The following is a 22458-nucleotide window of genomic DNA, read 5'->3' on the forward strand; positions in this document are numbered from 1 at the left end:
TTGTACAAGGGTAGTCTGTATCTAGCTTAGAGTAGTAGAAATAGGGAAGGTCGATATAAAACTCTCTATAGGTATAGTCAACGGCGGGGACAAACTGGGCGATATAGGTTGTAGACAACCAGATAGGCCGGGTAGGGTATCCCTGCTAATACTAGATCTTAGGGCTATCGTGAATAATTAGTCTGGCTGGCCAGATAGTATAGCTCTAGGGGCCCCTGTCCTGTAGCTCCGGTAACTGTGGGTCTGGGAGTAGCGATAGTAGTGGTAGAGGACTATCCTGTCTGTTAAGATCAGCAGTAATAAACCCTTCAGCTGTAGTCTCGCTAACCTCCTCTTCCTATAATTCTTCTTATACTGTCTGGTCGTTTTATAGGATATCTCTATCGGCTTGTATCGGTACCCTAGGTCTATCTTTATCACTATTCAGTCCTTCGTTGGCAGATAGTGAAAGGAATGACTTAGTTCTTCTTCTAGTAAGCTGGGTCGTCTGTGGGATTAATAGGGTAGCGTTGGTAGAGGTTGGTTATAAGGTAGGAGAGTCCTGTGGCTATACGTTGGCAGGTAGTGGAAGAGGTAACTTAGTCCCGCTTCTAGTAAGCCAGGTTGTCTGTAGAATCAATAGAGTAGCGGTGGTAGAGGTTAGTTATAAGGTAGGAAGGTCCTGTGGCTATACGCTAGAGACCCCTATAATCCAGTAGCGGCAGTACCGGCTATTAGCGAACCAGCGCTGGGCATAGACCTAATATAGTTCTGGTCTGCAGACTGTAGGATAGTTTTGGTAGTGGTGCTCCCGGACCTATCGGGTGCTGCTGCTAAGATATATCCTACAGGTCCTACAACACCAGATCTGATATACCAGGAGCTGTAGAATTATATTGCTGCTATAGGGGAGTGGCGGGAAGTCGGTATAATCAGGCCGGGGAAGAATACCCCTAGGTACGGTACAGAGTTATAGGCAGCGGTTGTGGGCCTTTCGTATATAATGTATTTCCCGGAGATAACGCTGCGCTATACGGCCTAGGACTGTAATCTCGCATGCCTAGCAGAGGATCGCATTGTACTCCGGATAGTAATAGTACAGGGGTAGTACTGTTATAGTATAGATAAAGTGAGAGGAAAATACCTTTAGATTAACAGGATTAGGGAACTAACCCCTAATATACAGGCTTACGGCTATAACTCACCCCCTTTTTCTTTTTTTCTTTTCTTTTTTTTTGCTTTTTCCTCTATGCCTAGAGACTAGAGTCTGCTAAGGATAGATAATAGACAGTATATGCCCTGGTTGGTCCGCATTGTAGCCGGCGGCAGCCGTCGGGCGAATAGTATCTTATAACTGGTCCGCGTTGTGGCCGGCGGCAGCCGTCGGGCAAATAGTATCTTATAACTGGTCCGGGTTGTCGCCGGCCGCTACCGCCGGCGAGGATAGAGCTCTACAGGGGTATACAGTCATAGGTAAGCTATATAGATTACGTAGAGTATGGAGATCCTCTAGTTAGCGGGGGGGTACCCTTCTCTATATAAATAATCCGATAGGGACTGTATCAGTATTATACCCCTTCCCTCAGTCCTAGAGAGGGATTATAATAGTTCAGTAGTATTAGATCAATATTGAGAGAGTCTGATCACCCTTTACCGTCGGTAGTTTTGATCCTAGAGAGGAGAAAATCAGGCCGAACAGGGGGACGGACGGCAGACATGTAGAGATATATATCACTACGATTCTAGTCTACATACTGAGTCGAATTCAGTACGCCGGCGGGGACCAAATGACCGAAGATATCATCGCTATAAATTGAGCTTTAGGTATATCTTGTAGGCTCTCTCTCTTGTATCTATAGTATATCTTTGACAGTGCTACCATTGATACTGCGGTCAGTGCACCCGGCATCACTAGTCCAGAGACCCGATCCCGACGGGTACACGGGGGTTTTCAGATTGTCCAGCAGGGCTACCCAGATGTCATACCTACTGTCCGGTAGCACGCCACGAGACGAACCGAACGGTGCCATCCGTCCCGATCCCTGATAGACGTAGGATGGAGGAGCGGCGGCGGTCGCGGCGGGGCAGGGGGGTGCCGATCGCCATAGTGAAGGCCCCGCGGGGACGGTGGAGCCCGTCTTATAGGAGTCTCCATTACCTTTACCTTAACTTTCTCAGCCTTATCCTATCGTTCCTGTCCCTAATATGTCCCTGCTAGAAGGGATATAGCTGATAGCGTGGCAGGATAGTCTTTGCCGAACGTTGTCTTGTGAGTCTCTATCACCTGTACCTCAAGCATCTCAGCTTTTTTCTACAGGCCCTGATCGCTATATAGTCTTGCGAGGGCGGCTATACTTTTTAGTGTGTTGAGATGGTCTATGCTGAGCTTCTATTACTCGTATGAACCCAGAAAACCTAGGTGTTGGTTGATTGCTGTTGAACTCGGTGGTAATATTCAACGGTAAGTTGTGTTTTCCTACTGCTTAGTATCTAAGAGCCTTCTTCTGACTATGATTCTCCTATCTAACGCTACTGAGTCTAACGAGAGCGACTCTAGATCCCGCTATCGATGCTTTCTTATGAATTTGATTCAGGATTTCATTTTGTCTAATAAAGTCTGGGTTGTGTCGGAACGCTACTGTCGATAAAGGTTTGGGGCGGAGTTCTGATTGTTCTGGAAGGCGGAGGCCTCTGTTAGCTTACCTAACTGGTCGAGGTTGTTTCTGTAGGATCTTAAAATCCTATCTTGTTATAAGTATATTGATCTTTGATTGACTCCTATCTGAAATTGTGAATTTTTTTGACCGAATGATATCGAGGCCATAGTTAAGATGGTCTGTAAAAGTGTTTGGGTCTTAACACAGGTGCTGACCAAGGTTAAGGAACACCTGTTCCTAGCCCTACAGTTATGTGACCCTATTGGCAGTGGTCTACTGATATTCAGTCTCTGAATGGGGGGGTGGCCTAGGGTAACTTTGGTGGTGGATAGCAGGTGTAAATCCTCTGTTTCTATTTGTGGTATAGCTACTGTGGGCTATCGAAGGGTTGCTGTCTAGAGCTATCGATATCTGAGCAAACAGACCAAACTACTGATCAATCTCTAGTATGGAGACCTAGGGCTATCTTTACATTGTCCTCTCTCCTAATCTGCTGTCTCTTTCCTTTTCTTGTAACTAGTCTTTGTCGGTCTTTACAGAATCAACGATACTCTTTTGGCATTGTCGACCCCTCTATGATTCTCCCTGTTGCTCTGCTTATCCTGTTAGCTATTCTTCTCTCTTGTATTCTGTTTTGTTCTGCTCTTAGCTAATATTCTGTGATGCTATTATTAGGCTTCTCGGTGGTATCTGCTGTCTAGAGGGAATGGCGGCTTCTGCTCTCAATGATAAATATACCTTTAACCCTCAGTTCTCTCAGCCGTGGGATACGACACCTTTATGTGCCCTAACCCCTGGTTATATTGGTTGTAACTAGACGCCTTTACTGGGCTGTATTTCTCCTGAGCCTGAGCAAATAGTAAATAGTCGCTCAGGAATAACTGGTCCGGTCAGCCCTATATACCTGGTAGACAATGAAGGAATATCTGGTAACTATATCGGATATACTTATCTGATTAAGTAGAGCGAAGGATATAGAGCAGGATCTATCTGAACCTCCTAGTGTTCTTTAACCGAGAATCGAACAGGAGACGGTCAAAATCCTGTACAGTAAAATAGCCTACGATCGTTAAGTTATACCAGATGATACAAACGTAGTGGTTTCTATAAACGATCGATCGTAGCGAGATTTGATCAAACGCTTTAAGAATACAGATATTAATTAGACAGCGATAGAGAAGCAGCTGCGTATATAGGCTGAGCTGGCCCGTCTTGGCAAGCAACTCTGGCTAAAGATATCTGTAAACTATATTAAGAATAGCTCTCTACTTTCCTCTAGATATAACAAGAGAGGAAGATATTTAGTATTGAAACGGATGCTTACCGACCAGGATATACAACTTGATGCTAAAGAAGTCTCTAGACAGCCCTTAGTGTAGAGGAGGTATATAGTATAATATAATGTCCTGGGCCGCTATCCTGCTATAATGGCTAATATTGCTGGCAGGACCCAGCAGGCAAAAGACATTACAAACTCCGGATATATTAGTTAAGAAGCCTTATACGATATATAGAGAAAGGTGGCACTATAAGCCAATCCTACAAGTCCCTTTACCTGCCTTATGACACCGTCTTATGAGGATTCGGATCTGTACCACGCCGATGGCACATCTGGCCCCGAAGATTGGATGTCGTATGTCACTTGACCGCATGACCCTCGCCGAAATTTTCTGAAATTCAACATCGCATAGGCAGACAAGTTCGATCGGATCTACAATTTATAGGAGGTTAATGGAAAATGGCAGGTGGAAAGATGCAATATCGACATTAGAGTTCAGCAGACTTGAAGCAGGATGGGTGAAGAGCTTGCTTAATTGGAGGGATTGAACTAGACCTGCAAGGTGATATCCATGCTTTATCCTGTAAAAGGGTAGCATCCGACATATCTTGTCTCAACAAATAGGACACCTCTTCGGTGTTTATTTCCTGCTCATAACTCGCGGACCATGTACCCACATAGAATCGTTACCCGGCGATCTGGGTGGAATAGCTCATTGGAGCAAGCAAAATCTTGCCTGGGAGCTTCACTTTGCGCCCAAGGATCCAGCCAAGCCAGCGGGGCTGGAGGTGAAACTACTCTTGCGTCGGAGTGTCTGAACCTATCATTTTTCGCGGGGAGCCGGGATTAGTTAGTTGGTCACAGTTGTCCCTGTGTTCTCTCGCCCTCCAACAAGTCAAGTCAACCGATCGTTGCTGAATTCGGCCCCACCGGGCCTTGGTGATCTCGATAGAGCGGCTGAGACTGAGGGGTAACGTCGGCCCCATAGGGTTTAGTGGCACCAACACGCATCGGGCAAGGCCTTCCGCCCAACCTACAAATAATTCTCTTTTTTTTGCAATCTCTATTGTTGAAAGTATCTCGTTCCACTGCCTGCCTCGCGCGCTAGGGTCGGGACGGCGCTATGGACCCCCCTCACGGTCATCGGCCTTGCCGGCAACATACTCACATTCATTGACTTTTCCTATAAAGTCATTTCTGGAGTAAATAAGGTCCTTTCTGCTCCGAATGGCATGACCCCCGAGAATGAACGCCTGAGTGTTTTGGTGGAAGATTTGAATGCTGTCACACAGGACTTGGTCACGGACATTCCCGCCCGGACCGAAAACGAAAAGCAGCTCTGCGCTTTGGCTGCAAACTGTCACGCATTGTCAGCAGAGCTCTATCAAATTCTCCGACGTTTGAAAGTGGGAGATAAGAAATCGAAATGGGAGGGCCTGATGGTGAAGTGGAACAGTATGCGGAAGGAAAAGGATATTGATTCGATTGAGCGACGACTGAATGGGTATCAATCTCAGATTTTAATCCGATTACAAGTCATGTTCGGGTACGTCTTTGGGTGAAATGAATAGGGAGGTACTAAGAAAAATATAGTCAGAAAACCGATGAGCAGGACTCTCTAGTCAATAGCCAGCTCGCGGCCCTTCGAAGAGAGGGCAAAGCACTTCAAAATCAGACGGCCTCCCAGCTAGATGAGTTATGCCAGACTATTTTGACGCTGGTTGATTCCCTTAACTCGGCTCCAGCACCAGATAATCCATACGGGTCAAAAGAGGGACCGTTGGCCAAATTAGGCGCTTCGTTGTTCGAATTTCGGACTGTGACGACTTCAATCTCACAAGAAAACAAGATCCTGGAGCGTCTGGCCTTTACATCTATGTACAGTCGCGAGAACAACATTGAAGATGCTGAGAGTGGGACCTTCGCGTGGATAGTTGACGAGGAATCTCAACCGACAGATGATCGGAGCAACTCTTCTTACGAGTCCGAAGAAAACCACGAGGAGGGGAGGGAGAGGAGACGGTATGAGGAAGAGAAAGAAAAAGCAGGGGACCCTGCGAAAGTGTACTCGAGATAAGTTTCTCACCTGGCTCAATTCTGGCCGTCACATCTTCCATATATCCGGTAAGGCAGGTTCCGGGAAATCGACTTTGATGAAGCTCCTTTGCAAGTCGTCTCGGGTCAAGAGAGGATTAGAAAGCTGGGCTGGGGGTCGACCCTTGATTTTTGTTCGATTCTTCTTCTGGAATTCGGGAGATGAGACACAGATGTCTCTCGAGGGCCTATATCGAAGTCTGCTGTTTGAAATATGCAGGCAAATCCCTAGTTTCATTCCCCGTCTCTTCCCTGAGCTCTGGAATAGTTCAAACTTCGGGTTAGGCCCGATTCGTTTTGATGAAGTTAGGGACGCATTCAATCGCCTAATCCAAGAAGCAAGCTCTTCCAAAAGCTATTTCTGTTTCTTCATTGATGGCCTGGATGAGTTTGAGGGTGACGAGGTCGACCACTGGCGGTTTTCTAAGGATCTTCAGTCCTGGACAGCACAAGCGGAGAATATCAAGCTTTGTGTCAGCAGTCGCCCTCATATTCCCTTTGTTCAGTCATTCGCGAATGACTTGAATCATCAAATTAATATCCATGATCTCACCCGAGAGGATATTTCCAAGTTCAGTGTGGCCATGTTTGAGAAGGACCCTAACTTCCATCGTATCAAGGACTTATATGAAGGCTTGGTCATCGAGATTGTGAACGCCTCCGACGGGGTATTTCTCTGGGCACGGCTGGTTGTGCGCTCCCTTTTGAAGAGTATAGGATATCAGGGCAGTGAGAAAGACTTGAAAAGGAAGCTTCACTTGATGCCGAAGGGGCTGGATGAGCTGTTCAATCAGATCCTTAGCTCCATCGATCCGGACGACCAGCTGCTCTCGGACCACTTATTCCTCTTGACGACTCCCAATTTCTGCCGGTGGCAGCCAACAGTCCGAAATGCGATCGCATACTCATGGCTCGAGGACCTCGACAATCCGAGCTTCCCTTATGAACTACCAATGCGACCATGCACAGAGAATGAGATCAATGAGCGACTTGAGCGTGTCTCGTGTAAGTTGGATCGCCTTTCCCGAGGCCTACTAGAGATGTCCCGAAAGCGGAGTCGTGAAAGAGACGGACATGATTATTTCACCTATGAAGTGCGGTTTCTCCACCGCAGTGCCCGCGACTACATTGTGAATACCAGGGAAGCGCAAATGCGAGCCCGTATACCTGACTTTGATGTCTACTCCGGGATATTGCGATTATTACTTGCAGAATTCAAATTTGCACTATCCACACTGCATGATACAAAACCAAGGGTATGGGCCATTGGAGGAGAAGGCGGTCCTCTGAGAAGGGCTCTCCATGTGCTTTTCACCGTGATGTGTGCTGCCCATGAAGTTTGCGGATACGACGTGCCGTCGCGTTTCTTCGAGGAGGCCAGCCGTATTGTTCAGCATCACACCCAAACGGTAGGGTCGATAACAGAAGTTCTCCCCGGAAATGAGATGCCAGAGCCCAAAGGTTACATCTGGGGGGAGAATTTGCAACGCATCGGTCGGGAATGGCTCACACGACGAGAGTCGAATCATTCTCCCGATTTTCTATGCGAGGTTGTGCAGCGCGATCTACACCACTTTCTCTCGCCTGATCTGATGATCCGTCTGAAACAGCAGAACTCGACCTCGGGTCCAAATCTACTCCTTACCGCTGCTACTCGGTCTAAAAACTTGGAATTTGTACAGAGTCTCCTACGTGAAGGACGAACCCCCCGGAGAGAGTGTGCCCATAGAGCCGATCCGCCCCCTTGACAGAACCAACTTCGGGAGTTCCACAACAATTCCAGCCCCACAAGCTACCGCTTCTGTGTGGTTGATCTGGCTATATTGCTTCGTCGAGCATTACTTCTTGGCTGGTTGTAGTTATGAGCCGGAAAATCGATGTCTTGAGGAGTTCTTGCAGTACGATGTTGACCGTGATGTGCTATTTGTCGTGAGAATATTTGACTCGTCCGCCAAGCCAAACGAACCGACGGATAACGACCAGACCTCTGATGAAAGCAGCGGCGAATCGGACGAAAGGGTGGCATTTGAGTTGTTGGAATTCCTGGAGTTAGTGGAACCATCTAACATGGAGACTCTTCGAACGAAACTTTCAAGCAAGGGAACCCGAGAACTCCGACCAGAAGTGGCGCCCATTTACGGGCCTCCGATTCCCCATAAGCGAGGCTCTCTGTCCGAGGCCCTTGAAGCAATTGTGGCCTCGGACAAGATCAGTCGGCATTTTTCATTTGGACCGTGTCTCTGCCTCGAAAGTGTCATCACCGCCTCCGAGCGGTTGGACGTGCCCTTCGGTTTCCGGGTCACCTAGACCATGGCTAGAATTTTATACAATTTATCAAGTTAAGGAAGCCATCTCTATTATATCCTTTCTAGAACGTTTTATTGCTGTGACGCCGGTAGAAGTTGCGCGCCACGAGGCCAGCCTCATACCGAAAACGGCATGTTAGGACTAGCTACCAGCATGTCCTTAGAAGGGGGTTATATGGCGGTTTGAGAACACAATGACCAGCTGCGCTGGTCTATGCCAGATTGGGAAAAGAGTGTCGTATGGAACCATAAAAATATTATTCCATATCTTGAACATAAAGAGTCAAAGACTGCCTCGAAGCCAACACTCTCGATCTTCTGGAAATGCAACTCGCCGAAGAAAAGGGGCATAGAGATCTAGATGTGTCAAGCCACAGCCGTAGCTGCAGAACGTGGAACCCTTCGGCTCCGACCTCGCTTGTGACTTCCAGTTCCTGCTGTCCTTGAGCCTCATCCTATAGCGAACCTGAAAAGCACCGTTCGTCCTCCCTGGAAAATGCTTCACGATCCTATTCCATGGGAGGCTTCGCTTTTCCTTCAGTTCAATCAACAGTTCGTCCTCATCGGGCAGGAAACGAGTGGCACGCGTTGATGCCTTTTTGTTCCTAGGATGCGTGGTGTGCCCTTTCTTGTCTAAGCTTTCCTCGTATGTGCGAGCTTTTGTTTGTTCATACGGACAGGGAGGCTGCCTATCTTCCTCGAAGGTACACGAGTAGATGACTCTTGATAGAAAGGTTTGCCGCGTGAGAAAGCCTCTGATCGGAATTGTTTGCATGTCCTGCAAACTTGTGTCGGGACTTGAATTTGCGATTTCCTCTTCTGGTGCCGGCGAGGAAAATACGCGATACAGGCTTTCACGTCGAGCCTGAGCGGGCTGGATCTTCGTTGCAGCAGTTTGTCTCTGCCTCTTCGGTAGACGTGGCAATGCGTCGATGTCACCAACACCAGAATCGTTCCCATCCGTATAGTGACTTTCGTCGGAATCATCGCTGTCAACATTGCAAGGGGTCTTTGTTCGACTTTTCCTTTTCCCTGTGCAGCGTGTTGAGCTGGCTCTAGCGGACCTTGTTATTGGTAGTCCGCGGGACCGGATTATAGGCACAACAACCGATACGGAGCACGATCTAGATAAATCTCTTGGTGAAACTTTTGCCTCTGATCCGGAAATTGCCTGCTTTTTTTGTTGTAGCTCAGGCGAGATAGGGCTTGATAACGCTTCGTCGTCAGGATACCAATATGTTGAACGGATGCCGTTGCCGTCACTCCGCACTTCCACGTGGCTACCGCGAGTTGCTGAAAGGTTTCTTGCGTCGAACTGGATGGAATGTGCCTCCGTGACAGGCAGAGAATTTAATTTTCTGGACTCTGCACCAGTTTCAGGACTCCTAAAAAACCGCTGATTCGCAGGCTCTGGTTCATCTCTAGCTGGAACAGGTATGCTGGGATTAGGCGATGGCGCCTGATCACTTGAGACATTACCGGCCGTCACGCTGTTGACCACTGTCTCATAGCCAAAAGTGGAAAGCTGGGTTTGATTGCGCTCATGGGTGAAGATGAGAACGCCGTTGTATACCTATTTCAGAGGCAGTTGCTCGAAAGCGAAAGAAATTTTATCGAACTTGGCGACATGAGGCCCTTAACTCCCGCCTCGAAGACTTCATCTTTTCTGATGAATGCAGCGTTCAACGTATTCCGAATTTAAACGGCCAATATGTTATACGCCTTGAAGGAGAAGCATATCGGCGGGGACTTATGCTTGTTAAGCCTCATGTAAAGGATATTAGTCAAATGGTTTGGGCTGGTATCTGGCTTAGGGGGGGCGTACAAATCTTATGATCATAGAGCGTGACTTTTCAGAGAATCAAAATGGGGGCTATACAACCCAATCATACATTGATGTCCTGGAAAAAGGTTTTATTCAACACTATGAACCTGGAATTATTTTTCAACAAGATAACGCTAAATCCATCGTTTATATAGGGCGCAAGAGTGGTTTAAACGTTACGGTATTAAGGTGTTAGATTAGCCTGCACATTCGCCCGATCTAAGCCCTATTGAACTCATATGGCGTATGCTCAAACGCAAATTATATGAGCTATACCCTAATCTTTTGAATTACGGCACCTCTGACGCTGATTGGAAACTATTCAAAAAAGCGATAATTGAGGCGTGAGATGCCCTAGATCAAAATAAAATTGATAGCTTAATTAGATCGACGCATGCGCGTGTAATTGCTTGCCAGCGAGCCTACGGCTTTTATACGCGGTTCTAGACAATGAATTCTTTTTATATATATTGATTATTGATTAATTTATAATATATTAAAATTTGGTGATAATATCCAATGAATTGTTTGAGATACATATATTTGAACATGGTGATAATGGTATGGCAGAATTGCCTAATTCGGCGGTGTAGCCAGACTTCTGGCCTAGGTCTTTATCTTGTTGGAGGTGGGGCTCCTCATCTATTTATCTATGTCTTGATGATCCCCACTACATGCTTTGACCACCGTAATACTCAACAAAAATAGGGAAAATTAGTAGTCGAATACGAATAATGGGTTGAAGCAAATTGACAAATACGAATAAGCGAAATCTCTATTCGTGTGCAGCCCTAATTCTTGTATACATACTTCGGGATTAATTCCGATGGTTCGGCTTGGTTCCTCAGATAATGCGTTGTTAGAGGCGGATATTCTATTTTTTCGGAAACGAAGGTGGCAAGTGCTTTGCGACCCCGCGCACTCTTCCTTAACTAGCTTCCTGCGGTTCGTGGCATGAAGCCTTGTCGAAATTGCAGGCATAATTTTTGAGTTGTGTTTATCAGTCCTAACGCTGCCTCTGAATCGGTCGATGATTATCTGACCCGCACAATACTAGTAAGACGACTCGCTTGCTTTGATGAGATTTTGCACTTTATCGAAAATGAATCTCGAGAACGGCGTGCCCTCCCAATCAAAAAAGACCCGTGCCAGTAAACCGAAAGTACACACTGGTTGTAGAACCTGCAAGTAGGTTCTTACTATCATCTTGCCGGAAATCAAGCTTTGACCGGAACATATCGTAGAACAAGACGGGTCAAATGTGATGAGGGCAAGCCCAAATGTGCTAGGTAGAACGACACGTGCCGGCGGCGAATGGATCTGCTGATTTCACTGACTGAATTACAGGTGCACAAATACCGGTCGATTTTGTGAAGGTTATGTTCCACCCAAGCCTTTAATAGAGAGGCACAGACCTCTGGCCCCGGCAGGGTTCGTCGAACAGCCTCGCTCTTTTCAACCAGCCAGACTGCAAGGAACGCAAAGGACAAACTGTTTGAAACAGAGCGATCCCCGCTCATGTATTTCGGCTCCATTGGCTCACGCCAGTCAGATCAACCTGACCTATCAAGAGCGATGGTTCCTGGACTTTTTCCGCCGTGTCACATCACATACCAATGCGACCTACTTCAATAAAGCATTCTGGGGAATGCTTGTCCATCAAGCGAGCGAAATCCAGCCTGCTGTTCGTCACGCTGCTATCGGTATAGGTTCTCTGCACTGGGGTGGTATGATGAAAACAGCAGCTGCTGGTCAGATAACGTCGTTCTCTCTTCGGCAATGCAGCAAGTCACTGGAGCATCTGCGACAAAACCTAACCGCAGATATTGGACGACGTCCACGTATGGAAACAGTCTTAGTTTCCTGTGGGATTTTGCTAGCGTTCGCTTTCAGCCAGGGTGATGCGAAGGCGGGTGGCTGCCATCTCCGCGCGGGCTATGAGTTGTTACAAAAATGGCAAAAAGTGAAAATGGACAAAAGCCCAGTTGGTACTGTTATACTTGGAAGTTTCTACCAAATTCACTTGGATTGGCCGTCCCTCTTGACCTAGAGCCTGGCTCTAAGAGCTATTCTTATCCGCTTCAGCTCGCAGCGGAATATCAACTCGATGTACTGATCGAGACACCGGAAGAGGCATGTGGCTCGTTGCTAATTCTTGGATGGTTGGCTTTGCAGATGAAACCTCAACTATCTACTGGCACGTTTGCCGAAAGCACCCCTTCCGCTGTCTTGAAAAGGCTTCAGAATTGGAAACATTTGATCCTACAGCGTGGCCAGTCGCAAGCGAGGCGAGATACGATTGCGATTCTTGATATCTGGAGTGAAGTTCTTCTTATCAAAAGCCTCACTGATGGCCGACTTTGGGAATGTGAGATGAGATACGACGATTATTCATCCCATTTCTTGCGTACAATTCAACAGGGGAAGAGGTTCATGGCCCAGAGATCGTTACAAGACTCTTGGGTGAGGTCGGGAGTCGTGGCACCTCTTTTTTTCTGTGCATTCAAATGTCGCGATTGGGTAATTAGACGAGAGGCCCTACACTTGCTTAGCGGGTGCGGCAGCGAGCAAGGAATTTGGTCGATATCAAAGCCCTCTCTGGTGTTAGATCGTCTGATCAAGATAGAAACCAGAGATTGTCAGTCTTGGGAAACGATCCCGGAGTCTGCCAGGATTGATGCTGTCCGTGTTGAGTTCCTATCAGGAGAGACAAAGGTAAGATTCTGGTATCGTCACCCAGTTCGCTTTGACGGGGAGGGCCAGCCCCGCTCACCTGTGTACGGAGTAGCTTTTGGCGGCTCCACAACGGAACCTTTCATCCATTACAGCGGGCAGCCAGGGAACGTACATGACTGTTTTGCTAGTATATCATGGCGTCCATTTTTCCGAGCACCTATCTACGCACGTGTCCTGGATTCAACTTTACGAATATCACTTTGACAAACGTATGATTAGGCAGTCCCCAAAATGTCTCATACACTACGGAGTACTCTGTAGGGTGTGCATACACGGGTCGCGAACTCTCGGTCTCGGTCTCGCTTTCGTTCCAGACCGAAAGCAACATCCTGTGGGGCGCTGTCATTGCGTAAGTAACTGAATATCTACCAAACGCCGTACAATGATCAGACTTATGCCAAGTGGTCTTGTTTATTTGACAGTAAAATACTCAAAGAACAGACAAACAAACAAACAAACAAACAAACTCCCCAGGAATATTGATCATCTGGGCCATTTATCTGGTAAATTGGCCAATTCCGCGTCGTTTGATGGTAGTAAATTTACCTGCGTGCCACTAATGACTTCTTAATCCTTGCCCTTACTAAGTTGAAAGCTATATTTATCCAAATTGTAGGCTTACTTGGAAGCAAGATAGAAGATTCTTAGTAACCTTTATAAGGTTGTTATACTACAACTCAAGAGCTCCAGTATCCTGTTACGGACCTTGTGACATGAGGGTTCGCAATCCAACAGATGGGTCACCGAGAGCCAATCGTTCCTAATAAGGAACGCAGGATCAAGTCACGTTTAGCAAAGCCGAAATCAGCCTCTAATTCGCCGTCTCAATCTATACCGCTATACCGCTGTAACCAATCACACACCAGCGAACTATGGAATCCTACTGAAGGATAGGAGGGGCTAGTTATATACGGATATCTCTTTACGCACATGTATTTAGTTCCTCGCGATCAATCTCAATAAGTTATTACAGGGTACTCTTCGGATTGTTCTTCACTCAGTTCCATCTCCTGTGACAAACATCTTACAAGTAGGTGGGGGAGCTCTTCGGACTGGCCTACTTGGCGCTCTATCTGGCTCATCCTTCGAAGTTACTCAACAGGACCCGAGCCCGTATAAGGCTTAGCACAGCAACGGTACGGTTGCTGGTCGATACTTAAGGAGCAGTAGCAACACTTGCTCGTCAACTGGTAAGTTGGACCTCATTTGGAACTACTCACTGCGACCAGATAGCGAACGCTAAGAATCGTCAGCAGTTATAAAATCATTATATAAGAGTGTGGGTTACAGTAGATGGATAAATAGAATTTTCAGAGGAATCTTTCTGCAATTGTTTTGATACACGTTGTTTTTTAAGCATTTCTCAGGGGATTAAATTAATAAGAGCCTGAAGCGGCTATTTAGTTGAGTAATAGGTCAACCCTATTTCTTCTGTACATAGATGCAGGGCATGCCAAAGATTCCGAAAAAGATCAAGTTAGCTTACTGCAAAAAGGCAGCGACAGCAGCCAGAGCTCCCATAAAACTGGCAAAGCCGCTGACGCTCTTTCCATTTGCGCCATTAAAGACGGGGGTAGATGAGGCAGAGGCGGACACGGACATAGAGGGCATAGATCCCGAGGACATGGTCATAGACGCAGTGGGCATCGGCATTGCCATAGACGACCAGGCCGACATGGAGGGCTTAGAGGCCATAGGGCCAGAGCTGCGGCCACTGCACTGAGAGCCCACTCCTATAGGTCCATTGGGCTTCCCAACCTAGACAGAAGTTAGCATACAATTTTGTAATGAGCTATACAGGTTTTTATTGGATATCCTTACCTCAATAATAGCAGGGCCAGCAAGAATGTTGTCATCCGAAGCATTCTTATTGCCCTTGGTCAGAACCACGTAGCTCTGGCCAGCAACGCCCTCTGGGATGGTGACCTCGAATTTTTCATCCCCAGTAGAATCGAGAGGGGCCCAAACAGGACCAGTGACGGTGATAAAAGCGGCGTAGACATCCTTAGTGTCCATAGACACACCACCAGCGGCCATCAGCTCAACCTTCGAGCCGGTTGTGGCGGGGGCCATAGAGGGCATAGTTAATGCAGGGAAGGCCTTGACAGGAAGCTTGCCATTGCTCTCAGGACAAGATACAATGAACATGGAAGCAAGGGTATAAACCTCGTCAAAATCGAGGGGGTTGTCGAAGGCCTGAGCAGCGGGAGCCTCACCAAGGGCAGCGCGCAGATAAGCACTGTGGCGGGCTTCGGTAGTCAGGATACTGCCGGCTGCAGTGAGATAGGTCTTGTCCATGATGCTGGCGGCAGCACCCAGGTAGGCGCTGACACCGACACCCTCAAGGATATTACCGAGTGCAAGGAATGTGTTGACATCGGTGGCAGGGAAAGTATAGGTACAGGCCTCGACGGGCTTGGCGCCGGCGGCTTTGAGAGCCTTGGTCAGGAACTGAACGTGCTGCTGCTCATCGCTGGCAGTCTCCTTCAAGTTCACATAGAAAGGATCCTGCATACCAGCCTTCTGGAAGTCGGCATGGGTGTAATTTTTGAGACCCTCTTGATAGAAGGCAGCTTCGAGGTGCTCTAGGGTCAGGGCGTAGTTCAGGACATCGGCATCAGTGATGTCTGCGCGCTCAGTAAGAGGAGTGGCGTAGGCAAGGCCCATAGTTGCACCAGCGAGTGCCACAGAGGAGAACTTCATTATAGCGAGTGACTTGAGTGAGAGTAACTGTCAAAATGGGAATTGCCAACTCAAAAAGGATCAAGAAGCCATTTTATAATTTCAAATCAAGCTCCAGCCTAAAGTGCAAGAGGTGCAAGACAATCCGGCTCACAACCTTGCAACGGCAACTGCATTAGTAACTCCTTTTTTTATTCTCCATACCGAGCATATAGTATTCCTAATCACACATGCGCTCAAGCTGAATTTATTGTCGATCTTGATTCAAGTCCAGAATCAAGGTCCGTGCAAAGGTGATGATAATCTCCGGTATTTCAAAGTAAGACCTAGATCTGGTTTACTCAGACGCTAGATCCTAGCTCTGAATTCAATTGGTGCGATAAATACAGTTCAGAACCGGGTTGAAAGACTCCGATATTTAGTGCAAGCTGGTGGGGAGTCAATCATCAGATCCATTTAAATTTGGAGCCAATGGAATCATGTATATACAGAACCGAGAATGAGCGAGAGCGAGAGCGAACCTCTCCTTATTCTTGTCTCACCCATGTGGAATATTGTGATCTTTCTTTCTAAGCGATATCTTCTAGGTTGATCAATCAATCAATCGAAATTAATTCAATTCAGGATCTGGATTGCACCCGTTCTTTTAATGGCTGTGTTTCAGTCCTCGAGTTTATTGCCAGGAACTCGCCTTTAGGCGTTTCTGTGCGACCTTGCGTATTTTAAGCGGCATTGACTACGCAAACTTACGATGAATGGCATGCCCCTCGCAAACCCCAACCCGAAATTACTGAGTCTATGCTATTGGTCGTGACTCTAGATGTAGATCGATACCATTTCTAATATCCCCTTGGTCGCCTTCGGTCGCTCTCGCTCTCGCTTGGCAGTACAATATCCGATTGGCCCTCGCTTGCCCATGGTGGGACCTTCTCGGGATACCTATGTCCGCCCCAGGACAATTGTCTATGCGCGGCTCTGGGGCCAGGGGGATCTGCGGGCCGCTGCTGGCGTAATTAAAAAATTTTCTTGTTTTATTGTGCCGGTAGACATCCTCGGAAATATATCAGTGTCATCGTCTGAGCCCTGAACTGGTTTCCCCCTCTCGAAGGTGGTCTTGTCGATGCTGGTCCAAATGATGCTTACGAAGGTCCTAATTATGCGCCGTTGTATCTCGTGTAAAGGCACAGGAACAAAGGTAATAATAATGTATGATGTTAGATCTGAATCATTCTCCGTATTATGGTTTTCTCCTGTTGATCGGCACGGGGCCAATGCGGAAATTTTCTGCCTTTACGAGTCGGCATAGTTCTTAAGTGGAACAAAGATCCCAATTGTGATACAAACGCCAAGCTGTATGGATTGCAAGCAATAAGCAATCTAATTTGAGAAATAATCCAACTGTCATTACAAATTATTTTGCCCATCATTACTTAGAAAGTGCTGAATCGGCCAGAATTTCCGCTGTCCAGCAAGCTCAGCGAGCTGCTTTCTTTCAACGGCCCATGATATATATGATAAGCTTGGCTCTAGTGAATTAAAATTGTACTTTGGGCATCAAGACCACATGTCTTCCCAAATAGAAAGTGTAGTTGAATTGAAAGTCTTGCTTTTCAGTCCCTAGCGGTTGTAAAATGTATTTTTTTTCTTCAACAACCGTTAACTTATCACCGTTGGTAGGTATTTCCGACCGATGGCTGATTCATTCAAGCAGATCAAGAGGGGTAATTTAGACACTCTTAATACTGCTGCAGCCCCTGATGTGGAAAGAAGTATTATTTGGTTACTTTTCTGAGCTAAATTAACCATTCGCATTCGGTTTTTGAGTAACAGGCACTTTATTATAATGGGGGAAAATTGACATGTCGAAAAATGATTACTGGAGGTAGACGCGAAAATGGAGGTTTTGGTGGTATGGACGGCGATTAGATACTAGCGCAAAATTATTCACCGTCACCTTCATTGCAATACGACTATTCTTTTGCAGCCATCGTGCCATATGTCTCTCATCAATTCCCCTCTTGGTGCCGCCAATGCCGGGATAGCCCTGTTGGGAGCCATCCTCATGTATGCGCACGAATGCCCAAACGATCCTAAGGGTCTCCTGATGCGATGTTTTATGATGTATCGCGTCTGCTTCTCATCAGAACCGGGGATGAATGCGGTATGTATATTTGTAGAAATTAATTCTTTGGTGAGTTGGAACCATTCCCTCGCCTATTTCCGTTTGCATTGCACACTCTGCAATAGGGCGACAACGCGAGCGACAATAAATAGTCTCCAAACCGCTTATGAAGGCAGATGACTGGGAACATGAGCAGGCAGCACTTTCATCTTACATTTCCCTTAGTTCACAGTATATGTGGTGAGAGTTTAGAAGGCTGGGCTAGGCCCGCCTCTTTTAAGATCATTGACTCTAGATCGCCGCCGTTGCAACAACGCATTCATGAGGTTTCGGACGCTTCCTGCAATTCCAACCTCATTCTGACAGATGGTGTCTAATTGGCACCCGACCGCAAGAATCTTTTTAAACCCGCTCCCAGCCCTGCAGTCAGGCCGCACAACCACACCATGAATTCGCCCCCGCCAACCGACGATACTTTCGAGCACCCGAGCAGGAATAAGAATCCACCACATTACAGCCCGGACGCCACCACACGCAATGCCTTTAATGGTATCACCAGCTCGTGTGTGTACGACAAGCGCACTACAAATACTGAAAATACCGTGGGGGACGACACAATATGCATCGACCATCGACTGCGCGGCTTGGAGGACCAGAATCCCGCAAGCGAGAAGGCCCTGGACGGTGAAGTGATTGCTACGACCCCAAGGAATGAGCAGCACTCGAAAAGCAGCGGATTACTTTGCCGTCATTTTAAGATATTTTTGTCGTCGTCGACCTTGTCCTGTGCGCGCAGCCTGGCTAAGTTTGCTCGCTTTGTCGGGCCCGGATTTCTCATCGCAGTCGCCTATATTGACCCGGGGAACTACGCCACCGACGTTGCGGCCGGCGCACAGTTCAAGTACGCCTTGTTGTTCACCGTTCTCCTGTCCAATCTCTTTGCAATCCTTCTGCAGTCCCTGTGTATCAAGCTGGGCACTGTCACCGGTCTCAACCTGGCTGAGAATTACCGTGAGCACCTCCCACGCTGGGTAGTATACATACTCTATGTATTTGCAGAGGCGGCCATCATTGCAACTGATATTGCGGAGGTGCGGATTTCCTATGACAAGCGTTGCGTATTGTGTGCTGATAATTGAAATAGGTGATTGGCTCAGCAATTGCGCTAAATTTGCTTTTGAACATTCCCTTGGTAGCGGGATGCGCTATCACCCTGGTAGATGTTTTCTTCCTACTCATCTTCTGGCGACCCAATGGATCAATGTTGGGGTTGCGTGCGTTCGAATGCTTCGTCATGGCCCTTGTGCTGGGTGTCGTCATCTTGTTCTGCATTCAGCTCTCGCTCATCAAGAATCAATCTATCGGAGAGGTCTTTCGGGGCTATCTCCCATCTTCTGCTATTGTCCAGTCTGAAGGGTGAGACGAAGATTCTTGAATATACCGCAAATGAATGGTACTTACCTGCACCTATAGTCTTTATCAAAGCTGTGGCATCCTCGGTGCCACCGTCATGCCACACTCCCTCTTCCTCGGCAGCGGAGTGGTTCAGTCTCGTCTGAAAGATTTTGACATCACTGCAGGCTATGTTCAATCCAACGTTCCTCTTGGGAATAATGGCGGTGAAGTAAAGTATCGCCCTACCATTCACGCAATCCGCGGTTGCATGAAATACTCGATTATTGAGCTGACACTATCGCTGTTTACTTTCGCGTTGTTCGTCAACAGCGCCATCCTCATTGTCGCGGGTGCCTCTCTCTACGATATTCCCGGTGGCGCCAATGCCGACCTTTTTGTTATCCACAAACTCCTTTCCTCGTCCATCGCGCCGGCTGCCGGTCTGGTTTTTGCCTTGGCTCTGCTACTTTCAGGTATTTCTGCTGGCATAGTTTGCACCATGGCAGGTCAGATGGTCAGCGAGGGCATGTTGAAATGGAGTATTAAACCGTGGCTACGAAGACTCATTACTCGTTTCATCAGTATCATTCCCAGCATTATAATCGCCGCTGCTGTTGGTAAGGAAGGACTAGACAAGACGCTGACTGCGAGTCAAGTTGTTCTTAGTGTTATCCTGCCGTTTGTCTCTGCTCCCCTTATTTGGTTTACATGCTCTAGCCACTACATGACTGTCCCTGTCGAGCAGACCCGGGAAGGTCATGGTGAGGTTGAAGTGGAGCAAGTCCAGATGCGGAACCACATAGTCACATCCATCATTGCGGTGCTTGTCTGGATACTTATCGCCGTGATGAATATCGCACTACTGGTATTGATCGGGATGGGAAAAACCTGATTGTCACTTCTTAGGGCATCTGAATTTGGAAAAGAAAAATTCAATTCAATTCATTTTATTGGAAGCGCTATTGCATAATAGTAGTACGGCAGATCGGCATTAGGACGCTCGTAGCCTATAAGTCTTTTCTGGCTCGTCTACTACTCACAACTCTAGGTACGAAACTTGCCGTCACGCAGCATGATGTTAAGCGTATAAGAGTTCTTAAGAATTAGTATGAGTATCTTCCGCCGAAGATGGAGAATTCGATATTCTAGTATGTCTCGTATAGCTCCGGCTTTCCTACTAAGTAACTTAGTACACGAATTTATAGATAGGTGCTCATGACTATCGGAAGTTGCATCCTAACTAGGGGCCTGAAAAAGCAATCATCGTGGGACTATGGGCGCATTTTAAGAGGACATATTTCAAAAATATTTTGAAGATTTCCTGTTCATATTTCTGTCGAGCCAAGTGAATAGTTTCGATACTTCTTTGAAACTTTGCATCTTTCCATCAGGGATGGTTCCGAGCAGACCTAAATTTGAATAATACTACTTCTAGTCATCCTCAAATTTCATCATACCATTAATTCATGAGCTAGTAATGCTTGCAGACCCCATTGAGTAAAACTTGAAAACTCCTTAGTCTGTCCGTTCAGATTTGTGCTTATAGTATTTCAACATAGTCAGCTCAACGATTGTGTGTAACGCTACCGGAATCTTGACCTGACTACTACCGGTCTACTCAAAATAAATTAATTTACTATGTCCGTGGGAGCCGACTGAAAATAGGCTTATGTTTCAGGTGCAATACCTTTGGTGGTTGAATTGTCAGATAGGGTGATAATGTAAATTACATTGAGATAGCCAACCCAGACTCGAGCAATCTGAGTAATAACAGCGTCTCTTCAAGCCAAATAATCACAGAAAGCTCATTTGATCCGGAATAGGGCTAGAAAAACGTACCAGAGGACTTTTTTGCCTTTCTTGAGCCAGATGTCAAATTGTTAGGTGCAGGCCGTGGTAGCTTGACTAGTTTGTACAAAGTCGACTGGCCCCTATCGCGCTATGTCACAACCTCATATGAAATCTTCTTTCTTCACCTCTGCATCGCAGCCTGGTATTGTAGTGAAGATAAAATTCGAATACAGGCTGTTCCAGATTTTCCATGAACGAGAAATCCAAGAATCCAAGATTGATTATAAAACTGAAAAAAGCGTTGCTTTTAAGTACTGAATTCAGCATCTGACTTAGGACAAGAAACCAATGAGATCAGCAGAGAATGTCCTTTACATTAATTCCACTTCAACGATGGCAGGGCCCGCCACGATATTATCATCACTTACGTCACTCATGCTATTTGTCAAGACAATGTAGCTTTGACCCTCGACCCCTGCAGGAATAGTTACGATGAACTGACCATTACCTATTGGTTTAAGAGGTGCCCATACAGGCCCGGTAATGGTGACAAACGCGGCTGAGAGATTCGAATTACTTGTGGAGTTGAAACCTGGACCAGGCACCAAAGTCGCCGTGGACCCATTCATGACATTCCCACTGGGAACCATTGTGAGAGACGGGAAAGCTTTCACTGGAAGCTGAGAATTGGTGGAAGGGCACGAAGTAATAAATGGCGAAGCAACCGTGTAAACCTCATTGAAATCAAGTGGGGTATCGAAAGGTTGCGCAAAAGGGACCTGACCTAGAGCAGCCCGAAGGTATGCATTGTGTCGGGCCTCTACCGTGAGGATACTTCCTGCCGCAGTGAGGTATGTCTTGTTCGCGATAGAAGCAGCTGCCCCAAGGTATGCACTAACTCCGACTCCTGTGTAAAAGTGTCAGCGTTGAAAGGCTTTCGGATGGGTTCAAAATGGTGCTTAGGTACCTTCCAATACATTTGCAAGTGAAACGAAACCTCTTATGTCGGTTGCTGGGAATGAGTAGGTGCATTGCGCCACTGGCATAGCACCCGCAGCTGAAATTCCGTTATTAGGGACGGATTCTTGGGTATTATAATTCCGGGCTTTGCATACCTGTTAAGGCACTTGTAAGGAACTCGACATGATTTTGCTCGTCTGATGCAACCTTTCCCAAATTAGAATAAAAAGGGTCTGGAAATCCAGCATTCAGAAAGTCCTCGTGGGTGTAATTCTGTAGGCCCTGTTGATAGAATGTTGCTTCAAGATGCTCAAGCGTCAACGCATAGTTTAGAATGGTTGCTGTTTATTAACAGTCATTAGCACAAAATGCCATCTAGTAAGATAGAAGAAGATTCTACTTTTGGGGGGAAATACCATCATTGAGAGCACGTTTCACGCCTGGTCGGCTGTGGACGATAGTAACAGCAACTCCAAACAATACGCAACGACTAACCTTCATGGCTAGCGTGAGATATATTATCAGGTAGAGGTCAAACCAAGACAATCAGTGGAAATTAGTAAATCTCAACTATATCAGAATTGGTATTGTTAGTGGTGGGTTAGAGCGGAATTTATGTGCATTGCCACAAC

The 22458-nt window shown here is 46.8% G+C and overlaps 9 protein-coding genes across 9 annotated transcripts; 5 read left to right on the plus strand and 4 right to left on the minus strand.

Moving 5' to 3' along the window:
- Positions 1 to 1378: 1378 nt before the first annotated feature.
- On the minus strand, positions 1379 to 2085 carry N7509_004502 (uncharacterized protein; the record flags this gene model as incomplete). Its single annotated transcript, XM_056629139.1, has 3 exons — positions 1379 to 1430; positions 1735 to 1785; positions 1970 to 2085. The coding sequence occupies 3 exons, from the start codon at positions 2083 to 2085 to the stop codon at positions 1379 to 1381; spliced, it is 219 nt and encodes a 72-aa protein (XP_056488441.1).
- A 3062-nt stretch (positions 2086 to 5147) lies between these two features.
- N7509_004503 (uncharacterized protein) lies at positions 5148 to 5992 on the plus strand (the record flags this gene model as incomplete). Its single annotated transcript, XM_056629140.1, has 2 exons — positions 5148 to 5461; positions 5509 to 5992. The coding sequence occupies 2 exons, from the start codon at positions 5148 to 5150 to the stop codon at positions 5990 to 5992; spliced, it is 798 nt and encodes a 265-aa protein (XP_056488442.1).
- Positions 5993 to 6182: 190 nt separating this feature from the next.
- Positions 6183 to 8316, plus strand: N7509_004504 (uncharacterized protein; the record flags this gene model as incomplete). Its single annotated transcript, XM_056629141.1, has 2 exons — positions 6183 to 7726; positions 7776 to 8316. The coding sequence occupies 2 exons, from the start codon at positions 6183 to 6185 to the stop codon at positions 8314 to 8316; spliced, it is 2085 nt and encodes a 694-aa protein (XP_056488443.1).
- Positions 8317 to 8598: 282 nt separating this feature from the next.
- N7509_004505 (SANT/Myb-like DNA-binding domain-containing protein) lies at positions 8599 to 10053 on the minus strand (the record flags this gene model as incomplete). The annotated part of the gene is made up of 2 exons (XM_056629142.1): positions 8599 to 9888; positions 10036 to 10053. 2 exons carry the CDS (start codon positions 10051 to 10053, stop codon positions 8599 to 8601), a joined length of 1308 nt encoding a protein of 435 aa, XP_056488444.1.
- Positions 10054 to 11543: 1490 nt separating this feature from the next.
- On the plus strand, positions 11544 to 12928 carry N7509_004506 (uncharacterized protein; the record flags this gene model as incomplete). The annotated part of the gene is given in 4 exon segments (XM_056629143.1): positions 11544 to 11633; positions 11645 to 12124; positions 12148 to 12855; positions 12881 to 12928. Coding segments are annotated over 4 exon segments (1326 nt in total), but the record flags the coding sequence as incomplete, so codon positions are not given.
- A 1430-nt stretch (positions 12929 to 14358) lies between these two features.
- On the minus strand, positions 14359 to 15579 carry N7509_004507 (ferritin-like domain-containing protein; the record flags this gene model as incomplete). Its single annotated transcript, XM_056629144.1, has 2 exons — positions 14359 to 14634; positions 14698 to 15579. The coding sequence occupies 2 exons, from the start codon at positions 15577 to 15579 to the stop codon at positions 14359 to 14361; spliced, it is 1158 nt and encodes a 385-aa protein (XP_056488446.1).
- A 1975-nt stretch (positions 15580 to 17554) lies between these two features.
- On the plus strand, positions 17555 to 17832 carry N7509_004508 (uncharacterized protein; the record flags this gene model as incomplete). Its single annotated transcript, XM_056629145.1, has 2 exons — positions 17555 to 17719; positions 17806 to 17832. 2 exons carry the CDS (start codon positions 17555 to 17557, stop codon positions 17830 to 17832), a joined length of 192 nt encoding a protein of 63 aa, XP_056488447.1.
- Positions 17833 to 18126: 294 nt separating this feature from the next.
- N7509_004509 (NRAMP family metal ion transporter) lies at positions 18127 to 19967 on the plus strand (the record flags this gene model as incomplete). Its single annotated transcript, XM_056629146.1, has 3 exons — positions 18127 to 18771; positions 18825 to 19096; positions 19154 to 19967. The coding sequence occupies 3 exons, from the start codon at positions 18127 to 18129 to the stop codon at positions 19965 to 19967; spliced, it is 1731 nt and encodes a 576-aa protein (XP_056488448.1).
- Positions 19968 to 21237: 1270 nt separating this feature from the next.
- Positions 21238 to 22327, minus strand: N7509_004510 (ferritin-like domain-containing protein; the record flags this gene model as incomplete). Its single annotated transcript, XM_056629147.1, has 4 exons — positions 21238 to 21773; positions 21834 to 21923; positions 21982 to 22167; positions 22243 to 22327. 4 exons carry the CDS (start codon positions 22325 to 22327, stop codon positions 21238 to 21240), a joined length of 897 nt encoding a protein of 298 aa, XP_056488449.1.
- Positions 22328 to 22458: the final 131 nt, after the last annotated feature.

The sequence above is a fragment of the Penicillium cosmopolitanum genome, assembly GCF_028827165.1.
Source record: "Penicillium cosmopolitanum strain IBT 29677 chromosome Unknown utg000006l:49.0-5199605.0:1.0-5204138.0, whole genome shotgun sequence".
In the NCBI taxonomy this organism is placed as follows: domain Eukaryota; kingdom Fungi; phylum Ascomycota; class Eurotiomycetes; order Eurotiales; family Aspergillaceae; genus Penicillium; species Penicillium cosmopolitanum.